Raw genomic sequence first — 22,739 nt, 5'->3', positions numbered from 1 at the left:
AACACTGTGGCTCAAGTGGTAGAGCACTTGCCTTGAGATGAAGAGCTGAGGGACAGTGCCCAGGCCCAGAGTTCAAGCCCCATGACTGAAAATAAAAGTTCTTTATAGAAATGAAAGGCATTTAGGGAGAAGAGTGTCATATTCCAGATTTTACATGCATTGTTTATTTCAGAAATTACTTTAGAATGCACTGTACAATGAACACCTCAAGTACTTGGTTGAAAGAAACCATGCAACTTTGGGTCTGGATCAGTTTGGTTAACATATTTTTTCCCCAAGTCTTTCCACTTCCTTACGAATGGTACAGTATCATTCTTTCTGATGGAAGAGTAAAATTCCATTTGTGTATATGCCACATTTTTAAAGAATGTATATTTTAGTTTTACAAGAGCACAAAAGCAGCAGGAGGTGAGTGGAGCTGCTGGTACAGCAGGTAAGCCAGTGAATAGAAGGGCATACCTATAGTGGAGAAAGGGGGGAGGGGAGGGAGAGGGAGAGGGAGAGAGACAGAGAAGAGGGAGGGAGGGAGAGGGGAGAAGGAAGGGGAGAGAGGGGGAGAGAGGAAGAGGGGAGGAGAGAGGGAGCGCACATGTGCTTCTGGCATACCAGGGAAGCAGGTGTTTGAAGACTGAGCCATACCTGCAGCATGTCCAGAGTGGTTCCAATGCACTCTGTGTGGCCTCTACTGGCATTCTTTGTACTCAGGCACAACACCAATGGTACTGTTGATTGCAAGGGTTTTATTGGCTTCCTGACCACAGCCACAGAAGCACTTATTAAGAGAGAGGTTCACAGCATCGTCTGAGGATGCAATGTATTCAGCTAAAGAAGTCATCATGGGTGTGTCAAGATCCAAATACACATGCATGTAAAAATGTAAAATCTGAGTCGAACAAATAAACTAAAACACGATCTGTCAAAATGAAGACTGAAGACTGACTGAGCAAATCGCTTAAGCGATCCAAAGATGAGAGTCTTAATTAACCAGAATACTCAGGGATGAGGGAATGAAAATAAATTGCTATTTTGGAGGCTTTCAAATAAACTGAAGGTTAAACATAATTATATATATATATATATATATATATATATATATATATATATCTCACTGCTATCAAAAGAGCTTTTTCTATTTCTTTTCCTTCTCTCACAATGTAAAAGAACAGTGGGCACAGGTGAAATTTCTCCCAGAGCCTGACATCTTGTGTAGAATTGGTCCTGAGTATTAATGATCACAATGTTCAGACTGAGACACCCTACTGGACACTGGGCCAAACTTCCAAGTTGGAGGTTTATTTTACTAAAATTATGGGATAGTTTTTTCTGTTGTGTGTTCATTCTTTAGGTGATTTGCATCTAGAAGGAGGCTGTCTTACAATTCTGGTTCACTAGGATTCCCCTTGGTTAAAATTCTGGTTAATTGAGTGCTTAAATGTGTTACATTCTTTGCTTTTCCAATATGTCTCCCTACAGGATATATCCAAAGAACAAAACAGTTTGCCCTTACAACAATGTTCCTCAGAGCCCAATGGTGATGCTCCCAGAGCCTCCCACCCTTTTAGATGATGTTCACAATGGCAGTTGGCTTCTTTTTAGCCATTTTGGGCCTGAGGTTGCCTTTCCGGCTAAGCCCCAGCAACTCTCCTTTCTTGGATGATCTGCAGAGTTCTCTTGCGGACTCAGCTTGCTCATGAATGGACTTGGCAGGCTGCATGCCGCCTCTGTCATCCTTGGCTTTCTTCAAGAAGTTTCTTCCCTTTGGATGGAAATGGGCCTTGAGATCGGGGTGGTTACACACAGAATGTGGGTGCCCTCGGCTTCTACAGAGGTTGGGTAGGAACGAAGAGGTGAGCAGACAGAGAGACGTTTTTAAACATTAAAACAATTTTAAGTACTTGTTGCACAACCATGTCTATATCCTACCATGTTGAGCATGCAGATATTGGTAATTTTCTTTTCCTAAAAGTTCGTGTCCTCCATGATTTCATGATACTAAATTCCCAAGGAAATAACACCAATTCTATTACCAGAGATAAAACTGAGGCACCTTTAAGCAGCAACCAGAATGATACATAGAGATGATGGGACCAGATCCCATATCTCTTGACTAAGTACTACAAAGCGAATGAGAAAAATCTATTGTACAGATAAGCAATGCAGTATCCACACTACATTAATAGTATCATAGAGTTATCATGAGTACACTATACCCCAAAAAGAGAAAACTACACCAGATAAGACCAGAAAAATACTACGTTAGTGTATTGGAGTCTCATCAACAGTTCACACATGCAGGTTAACTTTCACCTAACCTTCTCAAATCCACTTATAAGTAGCATATAAAAATGCAACAGTGAAACATACAACACAACCATTATTCAATGGCCCAAGAATAAAAAAGATATACATACAGGCATCTGTGTTTCTTATTTGAGGAGATATCTGTAAGCTAAAGGGAAACAAGTAAGAAAAACATTACTTCTCTTGAAGGCTGGATGTGGTTTATAAAATATTGTGCTTTTAAGAAACTGCATTTTTATTAAGGAGATAAGAAACATATTAGCATTACCATAGCACCATCTATCACATCAGACTTGTTTTTGTCTCTGTTTCCTTTGGGAGCTTCTTGGGCACCTGTTCCCAGTCTTCCTAGAAGTTAGCATCAGCAGAACTTAAATTTTTCCAAAAGCTGAAGAGCTTCCTACTATATCCATCTTAGAAATGATGGGCCATCATTTCTTGTGTGATCTAACTGTATTTGAAGCTAATTTACTATAGCAGTGGCTGGTCACAAAGTGTCAACTAAGAGGAAACTGGCATAAAATCTTTATTGTCTAAAGCACATCATTTCTAAATGAGGGCACATGAAGACCGACCTCATGAATGTCCCTGAGGCCATCTATCTTTGAGATTATTTCCACTCCTAATAGTCTATGCAATAAAATATCTGCATATACTTTGGTGCATGGGCTCAGAATGTCTTCATTCGCAGAATAAATTGGTAATTACCATTTGTGATCCAGATGTCATCCAGCCATTTATAGACAAATCAAATGAATTCCCAGCTTTTAGCTCCCAACTTTTCCCCTCCCCATAGAACTCTCAAATGTCAATGTCAAGTCTCATCAGTAAGTAGACTGGAAGAGGGAACAATAGAGAAAATGTGGAAAATTAGTCTGGCCAAGACTATTTGTGAGAGATTGATTGCAAGATCCCCTGAGGATACCAAAATCTGTGGATGTTCAAGTCCCTTATATAAAATGACATGATATTTGCATATAACCTATAAATATCTTCCTATAAACATTAAGTCACCTTTAGGTTACTCATAATACATAATACATGTAGTTGTACAAAGTTATTTTATTTCACTATTTAGAGAATAACAAGGAAAAGTCTGTGCTGATAAGTACAGATTTAATATTTTCCCTAAATACTTGCATTCTGCAGTTGTTGAACCCATGTACATAGAACCCACAGAGAGAGAGCCCACTGTATTTCTAAATTATAAGCATAGTGTTTCAACTTGCTATAGGTTTCAGGCAACTGGCCAACTCAGTTAGATCTTCTCCCACAGAACCTTTCTATAAATGGCAGCACCACATGCCCACTTATTCAGAGCAAAGCCTTGGATTCCTCTTTATTCCCTTTTTTCTCCTTTATCTGCTAAATCTAATCCAGCAGCAAGGCCAATAGTTCTTATAGAGCCTACCTGAAAACACATCATATGCCCTTTTCTTGTCTCTACTTCTAATGCTGTCACCCAGCAGCCATTCCTCTGGCTCCCCTCCAGTCTGACATGCCCTCCGATGGCTTCCCTGTGCACTCAGGAATAGATCTAAGCTTTTATGTGACCCGAAGGTCTGGCTGGACAAATCCGTCCTAACTTGCACCTTTTCTTACTTTACCTTTTCCTATTCAACCATGCCAAGCTAGCTCCCTCTGAAGGCACCTTTCCTTTGCCTAGAACATTCTATCTCCTACAGAGCTTCATTCGGTCTGCTCTCCATGTAACAGTTCAAAAGCTGCCCCTTCTGGGCCACCTTGAGCAGCTCAAACATACCATCTTACTTTCTGTCTAGACAGTGGCTCCCACTATGTGAGAGTGGCTTGGTTTACTTGCTCACCTACCATGATCCCTCCTCATTGAGAGCAAGGACCTTGTCTGTCTTGCTCACAGAAGTTTCCTGGGTATCTACTAAAAGCAACACCTTAAATAAATATGCGTTAAATAAAGTACCGCTAAATTAGCAACCTGCAGGGAATAAATGCGATGCTTAAAACAGGATTATCCAAGCTGTTCCCTGACCTTCCCATTTGAGCAGTTCTGTGAGTGATTTTGGCAGATGGTATATTAGGTCACTTTGTGTCTAATTTGACAGCATTTTTCAGAGCATAAAGATAAAATATCTGAGTAAGCACACTGTATTTTTAGAAAACAGCCAGGTGAAAAGGAACATAAATGCTCAAGGGGATTAAGGGAAAGAACAGACGCCAAAGCATTATTTCGGGTAAGGCAGTAAATGTGAGGGGATGGAAATTTTCCACAGTACAGAAGAATGTACGGCTAGAAGTCACCTTTAGAAAGAAGTAACTCACTTACCAGTCAGGCAATGGCAGCTACCATGCTCAGGAATGGAAAGGAGGCAAAGGGAAGAGCAGACGAGAAGGGAGGTAGGAGGCGATATGAGGGGAAAAGAAGATCCACACTGGGCTTGGATAACACGAGAGTAAGGTAGGAATAGCTTTTCTGACTGTTTTAGAAGAGGAAGCTCAGGTGTTGCAAGCAGGAGGGGTTGGGGTTGTGACCGGCAGTCAGGCAGAATGTCTATACATCCCGGTACACTCTGAGCATGGAGCTATTCTGGGTGGTTCCAGAATCCTGGGATCTGGAGTGTTCTATATTTTCACTAAGCTGGGTCAGCTGGGCTAACAAACATAATTCAAAGCTTTCCCTGATATAAGCATCCAAGTTATTCTGTACATCTGCAGCCATAGCAATCCCAGAAGACCACATTAAGCACTCTGGTTATATCAAATACATGGCTCATTTCATCGTGGATGTATATTATCACAGAATAAATTAGGTTATGAAATAAATTTAGTCTATAGAGTCTGTAGACTAAATCATAAAGTAGCACATTATGGTCTGAAGTGTGGTTTAGGGGACAATACATAGAGAGAAGAGGAATTTGCCCAAAACTTCTAGAAATCATGAACCCATTCTGAGTCTTTCTCCAGCTATATCTAGGCAAGCTGTATACCCTGTAGCTATGATTAGACACTGACAAGACTTACAAGGAGGAAAGAGATCAACTTGTTGGACTGACAATCTCCCCTTTCCTAAGAGTGTGTATCTGTGACACATAGAAGGTCACAGACACACACCTGAGAAACAGTCAATCAATCATGTAGTTGGAGATGAATACTGGGCTAAAACCTGAGCTAGAACCAGTTCATTCTTTTCTGTTCTGCTCTGATTATGTAAAGTTCTGTAGCTTACATACTCACCCGACATTGCCCTAGCTTACATACTCATACTATATTACTGGAAGGCTGAGTGTACATTTTTATAATAAACATTGTGCAAAATTTCATTTTCTTCTTTACTTCTCCTTTCCTGTCTCCTTGGCCTTCTTGTTGCCTCTCTCCTGCCTTCTTTCTCTTACTCAACTGCCTTTCATTTCATTGCTCCTTCTGGATAATTAGTTTCTTATTATATCATTATTCTTCTTTTAATCCCAACTTACAGAAGTTCAAACTAAACTTTTAAAAACTAATTCGACCTTATTATTCTGTTGATAAACATAAATACTTCCGATTCTTTCCCTCATAATATAATCCACTTGGGGGAAAGTAAAAGGATTGTTCCAAATCTTCTAGGAAGGAGGTAAATTAGAATAAAGTTCAATACATAATAAAATATTTCAAATAGACCACTTTTGGCTATACAAATATCCTTTCTTTGGGAACTGTATAGAGGGAAGATGGGACCTTACCTGCCTCACCCGCAGTGTGATTAAACCTGCTCTGACACTGCCAAGAGACTAGGATTTAACTGAGGCTTGACCACTGGGCCTTTCCCGCTTGCTCCATGTAGAGTACTAGCTATGAATTGCTCATAGCTAGTACTCTACCACTGGAGTCGCGTCTGCAGTTCTAGTTTTTTGCTAGTTCATGGGAGACAGAGTCTCTTAGACATTTCTACCCAGGCTGACTTTGAACCTTGATCCTTTGGGTCTCAGCTTTCTGAGTCATTAGGATTACACAGTTTATATTTCAAACATTTCAGATTTTCCAAATATGAATGAAGTTGCTTCCAATTCAGCATGGTGTGGAGGAAGAGGAGGAAAGAGTGGTAAAGTACACAATTAGGATTTAGCTTCCTCTGGCTATCACGTCCCTCAAACATGCACAAAGCAGTGTTTTTAAATGACACCTAAAGAGCTTTCACCAGCCACCCAGCTACTCATCCCTCCATCTTTGGCCCATTCCTACGGTGCTTAAGACCTCACATCTGCAGTTGAACAAATGGGACTTACCACGTGCTCGCTGATGTTACGGCTGAGGCCCACGGCCTGCTGGCTTTGATAGTACTCTAACTGCTTTTCTGCTAGCTCTACCCGTTGCAACAGATTCTCAATAAAGTCATGGAGTCGAGCTTTCCCCTGAACCTCCTTCTCAGCCGCTGCTTCCAGAAAATGGTTGAATGTTACAACTTCTCTGCAAGGCAAAAATGTGAGAACACAAAATGAAAAAAAGAGAGACAGGAATGAATTCATTCAACACATACTGAGGGTTGTCTATTTTGTGTTAATTATGATCCTAGACAAGGCAGTTGTGGCAGTAACAAAACACAGCATCATGTATGCATGTAGAGGGTGAATTTTGGTACAGGCAGATAGTCATGCTAAAATGTAAAAATAAATGCATGTCTAATGGCAAAAAGAGCTACCAAAGTTGAAACTGGATGCAAAGAGGCAAAGCAGTAAGAGGAAGGAAACAGGTAGGGAAAAAAGTAAGGGATGATCTTCTGGATGAGAAAATGTTTGAATAGAGGAATAAGCTATAAGGACATCTAAGAAAAGTAAACCAGGTCAGCCAGGGACATGCACATGAGTCAAGCACAGCCAGGAGACGTGTGTGTGGAGAAAGGAACTAAGGCCTTACTGATCACTCTAGATAGGGTAGATGGTTTTAGATAAAGTGCTTGAACTTAAATTTTAAAAGCCTGGCTGCTGGGGTAGAAAATTCTACAGAGAAGGCAGGTATAGAGGCTAGAGACCCAGATGAGTACAGTGATGAAGTACACTAATGAATTGCTTTACAGGAGTATATTTCTGAGCTAAGGATGAAATAACTCAAACACATGATGTCTACTAGGGAAGCGATTCCAGCACTGACATAGAGAAGCAATGGGTAGTTTCCTTTATGAAACTAAAAAACTGAACAAAATAATGAAATAAAATATACCGAGCAATGTTGTTTGTTAAGTATATAATTCATTACAGATTCACAAATCCAGGACATTTGTAATAACCTTATTATGGCTTTCCATTTTCCATTTATTTGTAATAAAAGTATGAAAATAGTTTGCTGCTTGTAAAATGTTATAATACACGTTAACAGTGTGAAGAAGGAAACAGCTGGAACTCCATTCTTTTGAGCTCAAACACATGAACGTGGACAGTCATCTTTTCTATCATCTCTTAAGGAATACACGCATCCCTTCCCTTCCTTGCTCTCTCCTTCAATTCCCCTTTTCTAGACCTTGTTTTTCCAGCAAACCATCAGGTACTCAGCACTACCAAAAGATGTACATGGGAGTAACATAACCCATCAATTAATCTGGTAAATTGAAACTCTTGCACAACTACCTAAAGATACCATTATTAATGATGATGTCGATGGTGATGCTATATAGGACCACAGTTCATCTATTGCTTTTATGTACTAAGAAATTCTTGTCACCCTCTTGCATGTTCCACCATCCCTACTGGGGCTAGTAAGCTGCATAATTTTACTTTTTACTACATGCTGGATTCAGTATTCCCTTTATGTGTCTTCAAACTTTCTCAGCCTCCAAGGAGTGGCCACTCATTGTCTTGACCACACTCAAGTTATGCAGTCAAGACTCTAAAGACTTTGATCATTATTCTATCAGACTGCTCCAATATCGATTAGTGAACTCTAAGTTTTATGTATCTAACATCATCCGGTGTAGACAGTCAATTCATCGCCTCTTGTCTTCCTTCTCAACTCCAAGTGATCTTTATTTTTCACGAAGTGCAATCATTTCTTGAGTATTTAGGGGAATCTGACTCAGGAAATCAGATTTACAAAAGATGTTTCCAATATGACTGGGAATAGTTCCCAACTCCTTTATTCTGTACAACTAGTCAGTGTGGTACTTTACAATTAGTCAGGCTTTTTCTCTTGCAAATATATTATGTCACACTTGGCCACACAGAAACTTTACTAACAGTTTCTATAGAGTCATACCTCTCTGCAAAATCTTGGTAGTTATATATTCATTAAACAAAAGAGAACAGATTGAGTCTAACAATGATTCACCAACGAAAATGCTCATGACTCCACCCACCTTTTGCTAGCTCTTTGTTCAGGCTGAAACACCAACCCCTAATATGTAATAACTACACTAACATTCAGTGCCTAATATATCGCCACATAAGAAAAAGACTCCTTTTGGGAAAGGATTTTCATCAAAAAATTTCAAGCTTGTTTCCATGTTTGCATGTGAGCCCTCAAGAGAAGATGTTCACTTTCCAATGTCCTACTTGTTCAGACTAGGAGCAGAACCAGTTTCCTACATGGCTTTGAAGCTGTGTGTGTGTTGTGTGTGTGTGTGTGTGTGTGTGTGTGTGTGTGTGTTTATTTTTGTATTGTTTTACTAACCTACAGTATCAATCCTGCCATATGCTTTGATTTTCCTTCACGTGAGTAGCAGGCCTTAACTAACAACAAGGGTAGAAGGCCCATACAGGTACTACACAGACATTGTGTGGATCCTAGTAAAGGAATGAACAATATCAAAGATGAAAAGCCAGTAGAAACATGACCTAGAAAAAATATGGCTGCCATATCTTCTTTTGGACATTGAGGCTTTAATTCATTTCCTTTGGACCTAAGCCCATTGAAGAGATTTTTCTGGGTGATATTTAGAATAACTGAATCATAAAATAGTTTCTAAATTGTACTTACAGGGCAGAAAACAAAAGTTAGCATTTTTTCCCAGTTCATTTTTTTTTTTTACAATATTTGCTATTTTTATCTTAATACAGAAATATTTCACACTTTTAGAAATTATAAAAACTGGACAGGGCTTTGTTCATTCAACTGAATATGTATCAACTACACATATTCAAGTAAATATTTTTGTAGTTAATATTTATGCAAGAGAAGGGGAAAAAATTCTACAAACCAGAAGTAATTATTGTCAATGCCCTTGGTATTTTTTCTAGTCATTTTTCCCCTGCATATATTTACTATTCTTGGGGTTGAAGACTATATAGTCTAACGTATGAAAAGACACCAACATCTGACAACTTAATCTCATGGGATTAAAACCAAAGGAACAAATCTGAATACAACACTGCTTATAATTATAGCTGTATGTTTAAATCAAGTAATGTTTCACTACTGGTCCCATAGAAAACCTTGAAAATTAATGTTAATGTTGGTAGCTGATCATGGAGTGTTATGTCATGTTGTAGAAGGATCTTTGTCTAGGCTCCTTCATCCAATTATCAATAATCTTCATAGTTTTCAACCAACACAGCAGGCAGTGATGCTAACCTAATGTCAATTTGTGAATCACATCAATTAGGAGAAAACAAAATAAAGATTACTGAAGTAAACCTGATGATTTAGTATGATTTTTGTCTTAAAAGATAAGTTAAACATACAGGACAAGAGTTGGAGGTGTTCATTGTGCTGGGATTGTGTGAAGTATCTTTATTAGATGAAAACTATAGCCAAAGTGAGTGACTAATTGTAGGATAGTAGGTGTGTATATCTCAGATCTTCCTTCCACATCCTGTTCATTTATAATGAATGATCTCCAGAACAACCTCTTTATTTCCCCTTCTTTACCCCAAGGCAAGGAATCTGTGACATTTTCTGAATAGGGGGAAACGAGTTTGATGAGATTCTATCTATAACCTCTATAATAATGGTATTCCAAACAGTAAAATGTCCATTCAAAGTGCAAAAGAGACCAATGGATCTCCATTTAAGAGAACAAAATGCTCGCTGTCATGATTTCAGATCCTACATTACTCCTAATCTTCAAGAAATTACCAACTGCTGCCTTTCGGCAATAGTATCTAAACAGAACATGCACCATTACCTGAAAACAATGTCAAAATATCCCCCCCTCCCCATTTCTCTACTACTGTGTATTCGTGTGCACTATGCCTTCCGCATGTATTTACCAAAACAATGAACAGAGACTGGATGTAGACCACTGAAAGGTCCGTTGGCTTCTATGAAGCCAGACATTAAAAATACTCACAAAAGTCTTAGAACACCACTAACTTGTTTTTGGAAAATAATTACATTTTTGTATGTGAACAGGTGGTGAATATATATATATATATATATATATATATATATATATATATATATATATATATATATATATATGGGAGAGGTAGAAAAGAAACAAATACTGAAATGCACAAGTACAAGGCTGAGTTGAATATGACTAAGAAAAAGAACAATATGATACTATCAGAGGGTTTGGTTTGCAGCTCTCACCCTCTGACTCACAAAACAGAAGCTGGAAGTCAGATGAGAAGATAAAGACCAACCTGAGTGAAATTCAATTAGGATTCAGGTATAGCTCAGCTTTAGGAAAGTTACCTGGTTCTAGGTCACTTCTAGCCCCATCTCTGATTTCTTATTTGGAGAAAAAGAGATTAAACATTGTTAAATCTAAGGATTTATGGAAAATATGCTTACTTAAAGCATTACTGGAGAGTGTAAGAAAGTGACCTTGAAGGTCATTATCATGTAGAACAGTCTGCAGACCTGAGAATCTGACAGTATCCCAGGATTCATGGTGGAGGTTATTAATACAAGGTTAATAATCTTGTATTTTTCAACTAACCTAGCACCGATGCCAACCTCATTTCAGTTTGTGAATGTATCACATCAACTAGAAAAAAAAACTGAAGGTGAGCATGGTGCTTTTATATCATTGTGTTTTTGTTTTAAAACTCACAAGACAAAGTTTGGAGAGGTTCAACACACTGGTGTGGAGTAAGGCAAATGTATTAGAAACAGATGATGCTAAGTGAAGTGAACCCCAAGATAGGGACACAAGAGGTTTTTTTCTTTGTCTCTCTTGTTTTTAATGTACTATGTGATATGGTATAACCAGCTGTCACTGTATTTGATTCTGGTGCCCTGCATCTTGTATATACATTTTTCTAATTTGGGGAGTGGAAGGAAAATAACAAAATGCTGAAACAAGGATACAGATTGACCCACTGTAACAATGAAACTTGCAAGACACTATTTGAAAATGAACTTTACAACTTTGGGTGGGGGAGGGAGGAGTTGAAGAGATAGGGAAGGAAGGGATACTAGGGGAAATACAAAGGGGGTAACAAATGTATCCATTACCTTATTCATGTAACTGTAACCCCTCTGTAGTGTATCTTTACAATAAAAAATTATAAAAAAAGAAAAGACCTTTCTTATACAAAAGAAGCTCTTTCTAAATTTAATAAAAAAATACTTGTTCACTCAGGTGAACAAGCGTTACTTTTTACAAACATCATGTTTGTAAAACATTGTTACTTTTTACAAATTAGATAACATTGTGTTACTTTTTACAAACTGTACCCCTCAATTGCATCTTCTGAGAAGAGTTCAAAACAACTTAAATTTGAAAAAAATCAGAGTTACACTATTATGTGAACAACATTACCTAAAAACACATTTAAAAGCAACAGAAGCCAAGCACCTATTACTCACATCTGTAATCCTAGCTACTCAGAAAGCTGAAATCTGAGGATCATGGTTCAAATCCAGCCTAAGCAGAAGTCTGTGAGACTCTTTATCTATAATTAGCCACTAAAAATTTGGAAGTGAATTTATACCTCAAGTGCTATAATTCCAACTTTAAGTGAAACAGCTAAGGGATAGAATCCAAGCCCTGAGTTCAAGCCCCGGTACTGGCACACACACAAAAATAACAGAAGTATGTAGGAAAATACTGTGGTAGTCAACACAACTGAACAGACATGAAAGCTCTGCATTATTAATGAAGGACTACATATCAGCCTTATCCCCAAACCATTTTTTATATCTACATGAACTCCCTTTCTGACTTAGCCAGACTTACATCTGGGCATCCTGTTCCCTCTGCCAGGATCTTTTTCCTTACATTTGCCCGAGTCCCCACTCCTAACAATCTCTCTAACCTCAGGAACTCTTGCTAGGAACTATGCCCAGACATATCCCCAGGGGTAGCTGAGATGCTGCCTGTGTCCTCCACATAACCTCAAGGTGCCATTTACTTCATTCAATCAGAAAATAGGTGAGGATCTAGGATCCTGTGTGCTCCTTCATTAGGATACACCAGCAGCTCACATGAGCTCAGAACACCACAGAGGCAACAAATTCCTAGGGAATATCTGAAATGTACAACTACAATTGGAAACTGTTAAGTATCAATGAGCTCTTTAGGTTTCTTTTTTTCTTTTATCTTTTTCCAGATACTTCCTGGGACATAACACTTATGAGTAATACACAGGTGCCTCCTACAGGAGTGGGGGTTGGGATCTAAGATGGGTATCTCTCTTCCGTTCTTAAAAACCACTCGAATATTAGCCTCTTCTCCCCAAGGCAAAGCTCTCTATCAAGTTATTTAAATTTCATTTTACATTACTGATTTATGAACTCTTCAGAGGTATATGAAATGATAAAAATACCTTCAGCTAAAAATAGTCTAGCTATTGATCACAGAGCACCTCAGACAGAATAAAGTGTCAGCTCAAGGCAAATATGAAGCAAGACTCAGCACCTCCTGCCTAGCACCATGAGCCTCCTGGTCAACTCGAAGGGTAGAGTGAGCTCATGAGCTTCCTGTGCAATAAAACACAAGCTGGAATTCTACCCTGGGCCCCATCTAGAGCCAGGGCCCATCTCTGTTTTTTGCTTCACCTTTTCTTGAGCTTTTCAAATAAACCATTATGGTTCCCAATTTCCTTAAAAAACTGTTTAAAGAACTGTCTCTCTCATGAGAAAATAAAAATGTTCTTACAGGTTCTAAGTAGGTCAATATATTCTAAGTTGCTCAGGTAGGATAGAGCAAAGAAAGGAGAGATGATGAAAACTGAAGACATCGAAAATTTCCCTGGGTTTCCAAATTTTACCAAAAGGGCATCGCTGAGAAAACATGTTTGACAGCTGGTTTATGCTAGGCTACTTTGTACTCTGCATGGGATATAGCTTGGAAAGAGAGGCCTTCATTTATAAAGATGAGCAAACACTGTGGAGCCAACAGACCCTGCTGTCCCATTGAACTCTGTATGTAACATGTTTCCTGGCCTGCTTCCTCGCTACAGATCAGGATGGACAGACTGTCTACTCACTGAATGACTTAAGTAAATGACAAGAAGTCTGAGTTGTACAAGCAAGTTACCAAGGTAATGGTGCCTTTTAAAGGCCAATACTCCACAGCCAGCTCTGGAAAGAAACCTAAATGGACATTGCCAGCTCCTGCTGCCTCTCTATCTGTGTCACTGAGCTCTAATGGTTTGCTTGATGCCATCTTTCTTTCAGTCTATAAGCTCCTTGAAGGCGGGCACTTCATGTGGTTTTCCACACTGCATAAACCAGAACAGAGCAGCACCTGGCACAGCAGGCTCTCGGTAAATACTCCTCCCACAGGGCTCCAGGATGGGAACAGAGCAAAGGAGGAAGGGAAAAGAGAACTGGATTCTGTGTACCGTACCTCACAAAGCAGTAGGTTGGAATCACAAAGAGGTCCCTCACTGCCATCAAAGCTTGGCACTGACACATGCCCCATCCTGACTGAGCAAGGACATCCGGAGAGCCAAGTTAAAAGCCCTTGTTTGGAGGTTAAAAGCCCTGGGCTGGGTGTTCTGGAAGCTTAGTATCACGGTGATACTTATGATGCCACTGTTTTCCTGCCTCCAACACCTTTGATGACAGCTGACATTTTCTTTAATCACATCAGAAAAATAAATGATGTCATTGTGGCAGCCCTCTCAAAATAGCAATATCCAAAATGGGCCATGCTCAGAATTACATAAGCTCTGATGCTTTAGGCAAATATCACATTTTCAGAAGTATGGTAAGGACACAGTGAGCTAAATGGAAAAGCACACGGCAGGGAAACTGCCTTCCGTTTCAGTGTGCTTCTAAATCTTTGTTCTTGGGCAAGTCAGTCCACAGCTCTAGTCCTTATTTTCTGTGAAATCCTCTCTCTGTGAAATGAGTGCGACACTCTGAAAGAGACAAGAGGTACCTTTCCGTTCTAAAATTTAAAAATTACACATAGCCCCTCCAGGAGCTATCTTTGACAGCCCACCCAGCTACCCTGTCAATGCCACTGTCAGCTATTCCACCCTTCCTTCTCATTTCTTCTGGGTAGAAATGTCTCTCTAGGTAGAAAGGTCTGTTCTCGAATGATTCATCCACTTGAAACTGTGGTTTACATTTAAGCACTTTCTAAAGCTACCTTGCAGTTTGGTATGGTAGCACATACCTGTAATCCCAGCACTGGGGGATGGGAGAGAATGAAGCAGGAAGCTCTTGAATTTGAGAGCAGTCTGAGCTACTTAGTAAGTTTGAGGCCAGCCTGCATTTAGTAGCAAGACCCTGTCTCAAAAAGAAACAAAAACATCAGTGAAAACCTACCCTGGGTTTGAATATGGTTCTGCTCATGAGTATGCTTCATTTTTCCTACAGAGAGCACAAGCACTTAGGGTAAAATACCACCGATTTCAAGTTCTCTAGACATATCTACATAGTGCTGGCACTTCCCAGGTGCACCACCAGCAGTTTGAAAACTTCCTGGCCTACTTGTGTGCCAGAAAATTTGGTATTGCTGTTATCATATTATCTCTAACCCACAACAGACCAACTCAGTTCCCAACTAAATCCAACCTTACTTGAGAAGAGATACCTTACTGCAGGGTGCCCAGGATTGATTTCCCTGATTACAGACCCTGCTACCAACAGCTCTGGGTGCTCATCAATAAGTAAAGACATGGTTCAGCAGGACTTTTTAAAGTTTCACTGACTTGGTAAATAAAAAGGACAACTTCTTTCTAGTGCTTTCACGCCAGAAGCATGCAGACTTCTCTCTGGAGGTGAAATAAGACTCACTAGTATACAAGGACAAAATATTGTCACTGCAAACAATCTAACAGCATCCTGTTTTCTCACACATAAACATACACGCATGTATGCAGGCATGCATGTGTGTGATCACACACACACACATATCTTCCATAAACCAAGTCGATTGAATCTAAAGATGATCTCAGGGCAGATACAGCCCTGGAATCTTTTAAGCAGTCTGAAGAATTTTTAAAGTTCAGGAGAAAATGTGTAAGCATGAAAGCCTTATTGTTAATGCTAAATACTACATGAATTTATTTTTAAGTTAGCAAGGATTTATTTTAGTATGATGGGTTGAAATAAGGAGAAATGAAAGAATCATGTGCTATTTGCTATGCAGGAAATAAGAGTTAAAACTCGCCTGTTTTCATTTTTTTTAACCAAATTTGCCATCTGTGCCTCAAAGGGTGTATTTCAAATAGGACAAATAACAATCTACCCCTAAGTGTTCATATAAAGGCATTTGGTAGGGAGCGCAGCTGCTGGAATGTTCTTGGCCAAATGGGCTTTCCTTATCTGAAAGACTAATGAGATGCCACCCTCTGAGGGAACATTGAGACATGAAGGGGCTCAGCCCGGCAAATCCAGTCAATCAACCTGGTACCAGTGGTGTGGCAAATGGGCAGCTGGCTCTGCACCCCCATTCAGATGGCAGGAAGAGAGGCAAAGCCAGTCTCTGCAGACACTGAGGGCCCTGTGCACAGTCACTGTCTCAGACTAAGAGCCCCAGTGTCCTTCCTGGGGACAAGACCCTCTCAGTTGTATTTCATACACAGAAGGAGTGATTATTTGAGGTTTGAATACAGAGACTGACAGGCTGGGCCCAAATGAAAGCTTAAAGAAAAAGACTTTGTTTATAGTTAAAAGATCAAGACAATGTTGCTGTATTTTTATTCTAGTTCTCAAAATTCAAACACCACTGCTCTCTTCTGTTAGCTTAAAAATCACATATTACAAACCAACTCATGCTGATAGTGTAGCTCATTGGTAATGTGCATATTTAGCATGCGTGAGGCCCTGCACCATGAATTAAATAACTAAATAAATATTAACCTGGAAAATATTGAAAACAAAGATGCACATGGATATTAACTTTAGATTCTGTATTTAGTATTAGGAAAATAGAGCAAAACTGTGTATTGGTTAATACAATACCTGGTTAAACTGATCTTGATGCATCCATACCATGGGATGTCATGTATCAGTCAACAGGAATGGCGTAATTCTGTCTTTAGTACACAACCAATACCTGAGACACAGTAATGCTAAAACAAAAGTACTCCAAGGACAAGTAGCAAACTAGTATATGTCATGATTACTTTGGAGAGAAAAAAGGAACTGTATATATAAATTACATATGGCTGCAAGCACACAGGAAAAGTCTAAAAGGGTGTTCACTAAATTTAAATGTTGTCTCTGAGAATGGCAGAAAGATGCTTGGAGAAGAAAGGATATTTTCTTTTCTTTTTGCGGGGGAGGAGGGGATCAGTCATAGGGCTTGAACTCGTGCCCTGGGCACAGTCCCTGAGCTCTTTGTGCTCAAGGCTAGCACTCTGAGCTACAGTGCTGCTTCTAGTTTTCTGGTAGTTATTTAGAGATAAGAATCTCACAGACTTTCCTGCCCAGGTTGTCTTTGAACTACAGTCCTCAGATCTCATCCTCCTGAGTAGGTAAGAGTACAGGTATGAGCCACCAGTGCCCAGCTTTTTAACACATATTCTGTTAATGTTTTGTTTTACAAGTCTGCGATTTTCATTTGATGCCTTGGATTAAACATAATATAATATTATTATTGACCTATTCACAAGCGATTTTTATTTAGTCAATCATTTTAATAATAAGACATTCTTGAACTCATCACTTCAAGCAAAGTAAATTCTAGGCTTGTCCCTATACATAGAGCAACCTCATCTGCCATTTTCCTAGAAGGGCCACATAGGTCACCAGAAGATGAAACAAACAGCAACAACAAAAAGAAAACCACATTTTCACTAGAGATCATCCCCCTAGGAACAAAAAAATATTAGTTGCAGATTCAACTTCATCCTTCCTATGTAATTTTTTAAATGTCTACTAGTCTGAACAAAAGGTGTCTTGGTTTCCCTTCAAGGTAGAATATAAATGTTTAATGATAGCCAGTAAAGAGTCCTTAAATACACAGGGTTTCTCAGGAAGTTTTAATTTCTATATTTTAAGCACAACACAAGATAGAAAAATATCAGAAGGCAAAAAAAAGATGAAAATAAATAAATCCCTATAATAGCACTCAAATTTGTCCTTTCATCCTATGAATTATGAGCCTTTACTTAAAATAAAATCCGACATTCTGAATTTGCAAATATGCTGAATTTTTATGTATGTTTTTCTAGTTTAGGTCAAATATAGACTTACAGATAAGGAAGTACTTCTCCAATTATGAAGCTTTTTCAAATAAAAGTTTCTATGATGACCTTGTTTGAAATGAGTGCCAGCTCTTTGCAAACAGTCAAGACTTGTTTTAGTGTCACGCATCATTTTATAACTGTAAAATTCTCAAACTTAAAACACAGAAATCTAAGCTGGGCACCAGTGGCTGACACTTGTAATTCTAACTACTCAAGAAGCTGAGACCTGAGCATCATGGTTCAAAGCTAATGCGGGTAGAAAAATCCATGAGACTCTTATCTCCAATTATAAAGAGAAAGCTAGAACCGGAGGGAGTATGTAGTGACAGAGCAGCACCCGTGAAGAAGAAAGCCATGCAAGAGCATAAGGCCGTGCGTTCAAGCCCCAGTACACACAAAAATCAACAACTTAGATTTCTATATCAGAAAAAACTCTTAGTGTCTCCTACTCCCAAATATAAATTATAATTAAATAGATCTTTCTTCAACTATTGGTGGCTCATTAACAAGGGCAGATAACCCAAAATGGCAAGCCAAAGTTATTTGTACTTGAAACACACTATTTTACTTGAGTAAGACAGTAGCCCATATTCTTGACCGTAAAATAGAGACAATTAGGAGGAAGGGTTCTCCTTGTACACCTTCTGTCTTCCCATTCAACTCAAGCTTACACACAATTTATGCTAGGAATGGATCCCACCATGGGTAATCTGTGTTACTCCTCTCTGTAAAAATATTACCTGTTGTTTACAGTCTCCAAGGTGACAGATACTTTGGCATTAATAAATCCTCCACAGCCATTGCACAGAGAGTGCAAATAATATCAGAGCCTCACACCTGCTTGCTCAAGTACATCAATGAAGAATGCACCAAAGATACTTTCAAATGACACACACCAAACCTTGTTTAACATTTGCTTATAACTTGGGGACCCTAAAACAACGGGGTTCACATCCAGTTTCAGCACCACTTACTCTTCTTTCCTAAGCAGCTCCTCTTCGGATTCTGTCAGGCGCTGCTTCAGCGCAGCAATCATTTCCACAGCCACGTCCACCTGTCTATTCAGGGCCCGCTCTCGCCTCTGCACTTCCTGTTTCTTCTGAGTCAGTTGCACAAAAGCTGCCCGAACTTCCAACAATTCAGCAGTTTTCTGGGCCAACTCTTTGGTGAGCTTATCAATTCTTTTCTCAATGGTCCTATCCACAGCCTCTACCATCTGGTTGAATTTTTCTCTGACATGTGCCTCAAAAGCAGCTTTGGTATCTGGAGTAGGAAGTCCAGGACTTGACCGGGGCCCATGCAGCGAGTCCGCCCGGATGTCCATCGCAGTGTAGGTCTGCACATAGGACACCGGCCTCTCTGCCACCACCTCAAATGGCTTCCTGTCCTTGGAGTGTTCATGTGAGATGCTATACAAGTTAACATAGGTTGGCCTTGGCTTCGCCCCATTGCCTCGACTTTGTACTTTACCCTGTCTCAGGAGTTCTGAAGGAGTGAGAGATGGAAAGATGCTGCATTTTGTCAAGAGGGTTCTTTCTTCGTAGCTGTGACTGAATTCCAGATGGGCCCTCAGAGATGACAAGCTTCTAAATCTGGTATGGTCTCCACACCTCGGGCAGCGGAATGGCAGGCATACAGCAACATTCTCAAAGGACTCCTGCCAGGGATATCTGCTTTCCTCAAAAGCCTTCTGTTGCATTACTTTAAAGATCCTGGGAATGGAGAGGAAAATGGGTAGTTTACATGTCTGTATTAAAAAAAAAAAAAAGATGTGCTCCTGAAACAATGGCCACTTATCTCCATGAGTGCTGTGGCTTTTGGCATAGATTGTGTTAAAATCAAAACTTAGAGATCATAAGCCAAATCTAATCACATTTTTTTTTCATTTCTGGAGCACCTACTATGGCTTTTGTACATTGGAATCTCTTAGCAGAGATGCTATGGCCTGCAATCCCCAAATACTTATTACTTGGGCTTTCCAGAAAAAGCCAACCTTCGCCTATGATTTCAAAATGGGGAGGGGAGGTGGGTAGGCCCTCTTCTTTGTAGAGGAGCAAATCAGAGCAAGGTAGTAATGAATCCAAGGTCAAGTGGAAAATGGCAGATCCAGAAGTCAAGTTTCTTGCATTCTGAATACTGCATGCAAAGCTGTGCCCTACTTGAATACAAGCGAGGAAAACTCAAAGCAATCGTCAAAATAAGCCCTAAGAGAGCAAGCTCAGCTTTTCCCAAGTAAGGAGAAGATTACTCAAACAAAGTGGCATTAGGCACACCACCAAGCTAAAGGTTTTACAAGCTGGGATTTTTTTTTACCTTTATAATTATTGGTGTGCGTAACAGTAGTTCCAGACTGGAATTTTACAGAAATTTGGAACCCAAAGTGCCAGATACCACTTGATGCAATCAGGGCCCTCTCCAGGATAATAATACAATGTTCTGGATGTATCTGTGCTGTTTCTGATCCTGTGTTAACATGACAATGTATACAGATAGATGGCCAGGTAGATATTAACATAAAACTCTTGACAGGAAGTTCTTGTTTCCTGGCATGAATTTATTACCTAGCAACAGATGACTGTTGCTAGCCATGTGAATCTATTCCCTCCTGGAATGGTTTCTGGTTAAGTGTAACTACCACCGGGCCTATGGTGAGGATGCCCAGAGGGGCCCTGAGGGTGAAACAGCAACTTTATAGGGTCTTAGATGGCTTCAAAAGCAGAAGTGGAAAATGGTCCCCAGATAGCCAGGTGGGTAAAGCTGTAAAGCTTCTAGGTTAGCACGCCTCTACCCTCTCCCCCCCCCCCACCCCAGTAGGGAACCTCTTTCTTAGGCTCTATTGGGATGTTTAAACTGCTTTTTTTTGGGGGGGGGGGTGAGGTGCACACCCAGACCTTAGATGTAAAAAGATAGCATTCTAGAATAGGAGATAGGTGGCATCTCTGGGTGGGGAAAAAACGAGTAACCACGCAATCCTTAGCACGCAGGCTTTTATGGGCCCAGCGGAAACCCCAGTCCACAGGGTTGGCAGGAAAGCTTCCATTTCTTCTGCCAGAGTAGTGCAGGCTGGCAGTGGCCCTGCCTGGAGCTGGGGATGGATGGGGGGTCCCAGCTCCGTCCCCTGCCCCCCCTCCCAGCTGCGCGGCGTGCCGGCCCCAGGGTGCGCACCGGTGTTCCCGCAGGTGGGGGCGGCGAAGCCGGCGCTCAGGCTCCCCGCGGGGCTGCGGGGCTGCGGGGCCGGGACCCCTTCCCCAGCCCCGGGCTGCTCCCCTCCGCGGCACCCCCTCGGGCTCGAGCCCGGGCGCGGGTACCCAGCGGCAGCCACTCACCCGACTTGTTGCTGCTGCCGCCGCCGCCGCCGCTGCAGCCGCCGCCACCGGTGCTGACGCTTCGGGAGCCCAGCGGTTTTCAGCAGAGCCGTAAATCAGGCTGAGCAGGGCCCGTTCTCCCCCCACCCCCGCACCCCACCCCCGCACCCCCCTCCCCGCCGCACCCCCGCGCGGGGGGACCCGCGGCGTCCGGGGCGGAGCGTGGCGCGGGCTGGCCGGCCGGCGGGGACGGGGGCGCGGCGCCTGGAGACTCCCCCTCTCCCCACCGAGGCCGGCGGCCTCCCGGGGTGTCACCTCCCTCCGCGCTGCCCAGCTGCAGGGAGACCCCGTCCCCTCCCGCAGCTCAGGATGGCGCTGACATCACGCGAGGGGGGAGATGCGGGGATCGCTTCTCGGAGGGGCGGGGGGTGGAGGGGAGATGCGGGGCCACGTGCCAACCCGCGGGCGGGCGCGGTGCGCTGCGCTGCGCTGCGCGTCGGGCAGGCCCAGCGAGCTGTTCTGCACTTTGCCCTTACTGAGGCCCCCCGGACGCTGGGCTAAGTTAACCGGCAGAGCTGGATTTAGGGTTGTTCTCCACCTGCTAAGGCTACAGAACTCGCACCCACATCTCCGAGGGCCACCTTTTGTCCCCAAAGAAAAGATGTATGATCAAGAGGCATTTCTTTCCTTTCCAGGGATCGTGCCCTCTCAATTGGCTGGATTTTAGTTTATGTTTGGGGAGGGGGGGGGGGGAGGGAAGTCGTTGGGTTTTGTTGTGGTTCTTTTAATCTTATTTAGGATACTCCTAGTCTTAACTCCTAGTCTAAACTCATAAAATAGGAAACCAAGATACAAGTTATTTTTCGATTTTTTTTTTTCTTATCTTAACTTTCCAGGAGTGTGTTCTCAGAGGCTGTTACAACTGATTTTTTTTTATTACAAACCAGTTCAGTAATTAGTTACATATGTATTTTTTGCTTTATTTGAGGAGAGGTTTGTTTGTGGACAAGTAACTCCTCACTTCAAGCTGGGGAATCAGATTTGGTTAGAATTGTGGTTCTAGGATTTCAGTCCTGCTTCTAAGACCCGAGTCCAGAACTTCCTGTATTTGGGATTCCTCATTAATGACAGGAGACAGTAAGGACCCGTATCTTCACTTAGGAGTAGGGTTCACAGAGGATGGGGTTTCCTGGTGGTTCACAACCACACAGATGAGTCATCTATTAGTGTTATTTAATTTATTGTTTTAGTTGTTAATTTCATAAAAGAGAAGCATGTACACCTCTAAAATATCAGAAAGAATGAATATGCAGTCACCCATCCCCCAAAAATTGTGCTGGGGGTATGTTCGTTGACAATATTACATTTCTCCAAAGTTACTTTATTTATTCCAACAATTCATTTGGTGAAAATAATTGTTAATTAAGCTGAAAAGTTCATGTTATAGCAGACCAGGTTATCTTGAGGGGAGAGAGCAGGGTCACACTAGTTTACCAGTTATGGCAGAAGGCAGCAGGAGCTTTGTTTTAGAGAGGAAAAGCTCTTGGGTTCACACTCATCCCTCCCAATTCTTAGGCAGCTTCTTCACTTTGATTTTTGATCTTTGAGTTCCTCCCTGGTTAAATCTAAGGACCGAGTCTTTTCTCAC

General features: G+C 41.1%; 1 protein-coding gene across 1 annotated transcript; it reads right to left on the bottom strand.

The window, feature by feature from the left end:
- Positions 1–1,110: 1,110 nt before the first annotated feature.
- On the bottom strand, positions 1,111–21,139 carry Znf365 (zinc finger protein 365). Its single transcript, XM_042696493.1, has 5 exons — positions 21,113–21,139; positions 18,761–19,498; positions 6,543–6,723; positions 2,412–2,449; positions 1,111–1,820 (listed from the first exon to the last, which is right to left on the bottom strand). The coding sequence occupies exons 2-5, from the start codon at positions 19,483–19,485 to the stop codon at positions 1,559–1,561; spliced, it is 1,206 nt and encodes a 401-aa protein (XP_042552427.1). The 5' UTR covers positions 19,486–19,498; positions 21,113–21,139; the 3' UTR covers positions 1,111–1,558.
- Positions 21,140–22,739: the final 1,600 nt, after the last annotated feature.

The sequence above is a fragment of the Dipodomys spectabilis genome, unplaced genomic scaffold (genome assembly GCF_019054845.1).
Source record: "Dipodomys spectabilis isolate Male_0828 unplaced genomic scaffold, ASM1905484v1 ptg000207l, whole genome shotgun sequence".
Lineage (NCBI taxonomy): Eukaryota > Metazoa > Chordata > Mammalia > Rodentia > Heteromyidae > Dipodomys > Dipodomys spectabilis.
This window is presented reverse-complemented; position numbering and strand designations above follow the sequence as displayed.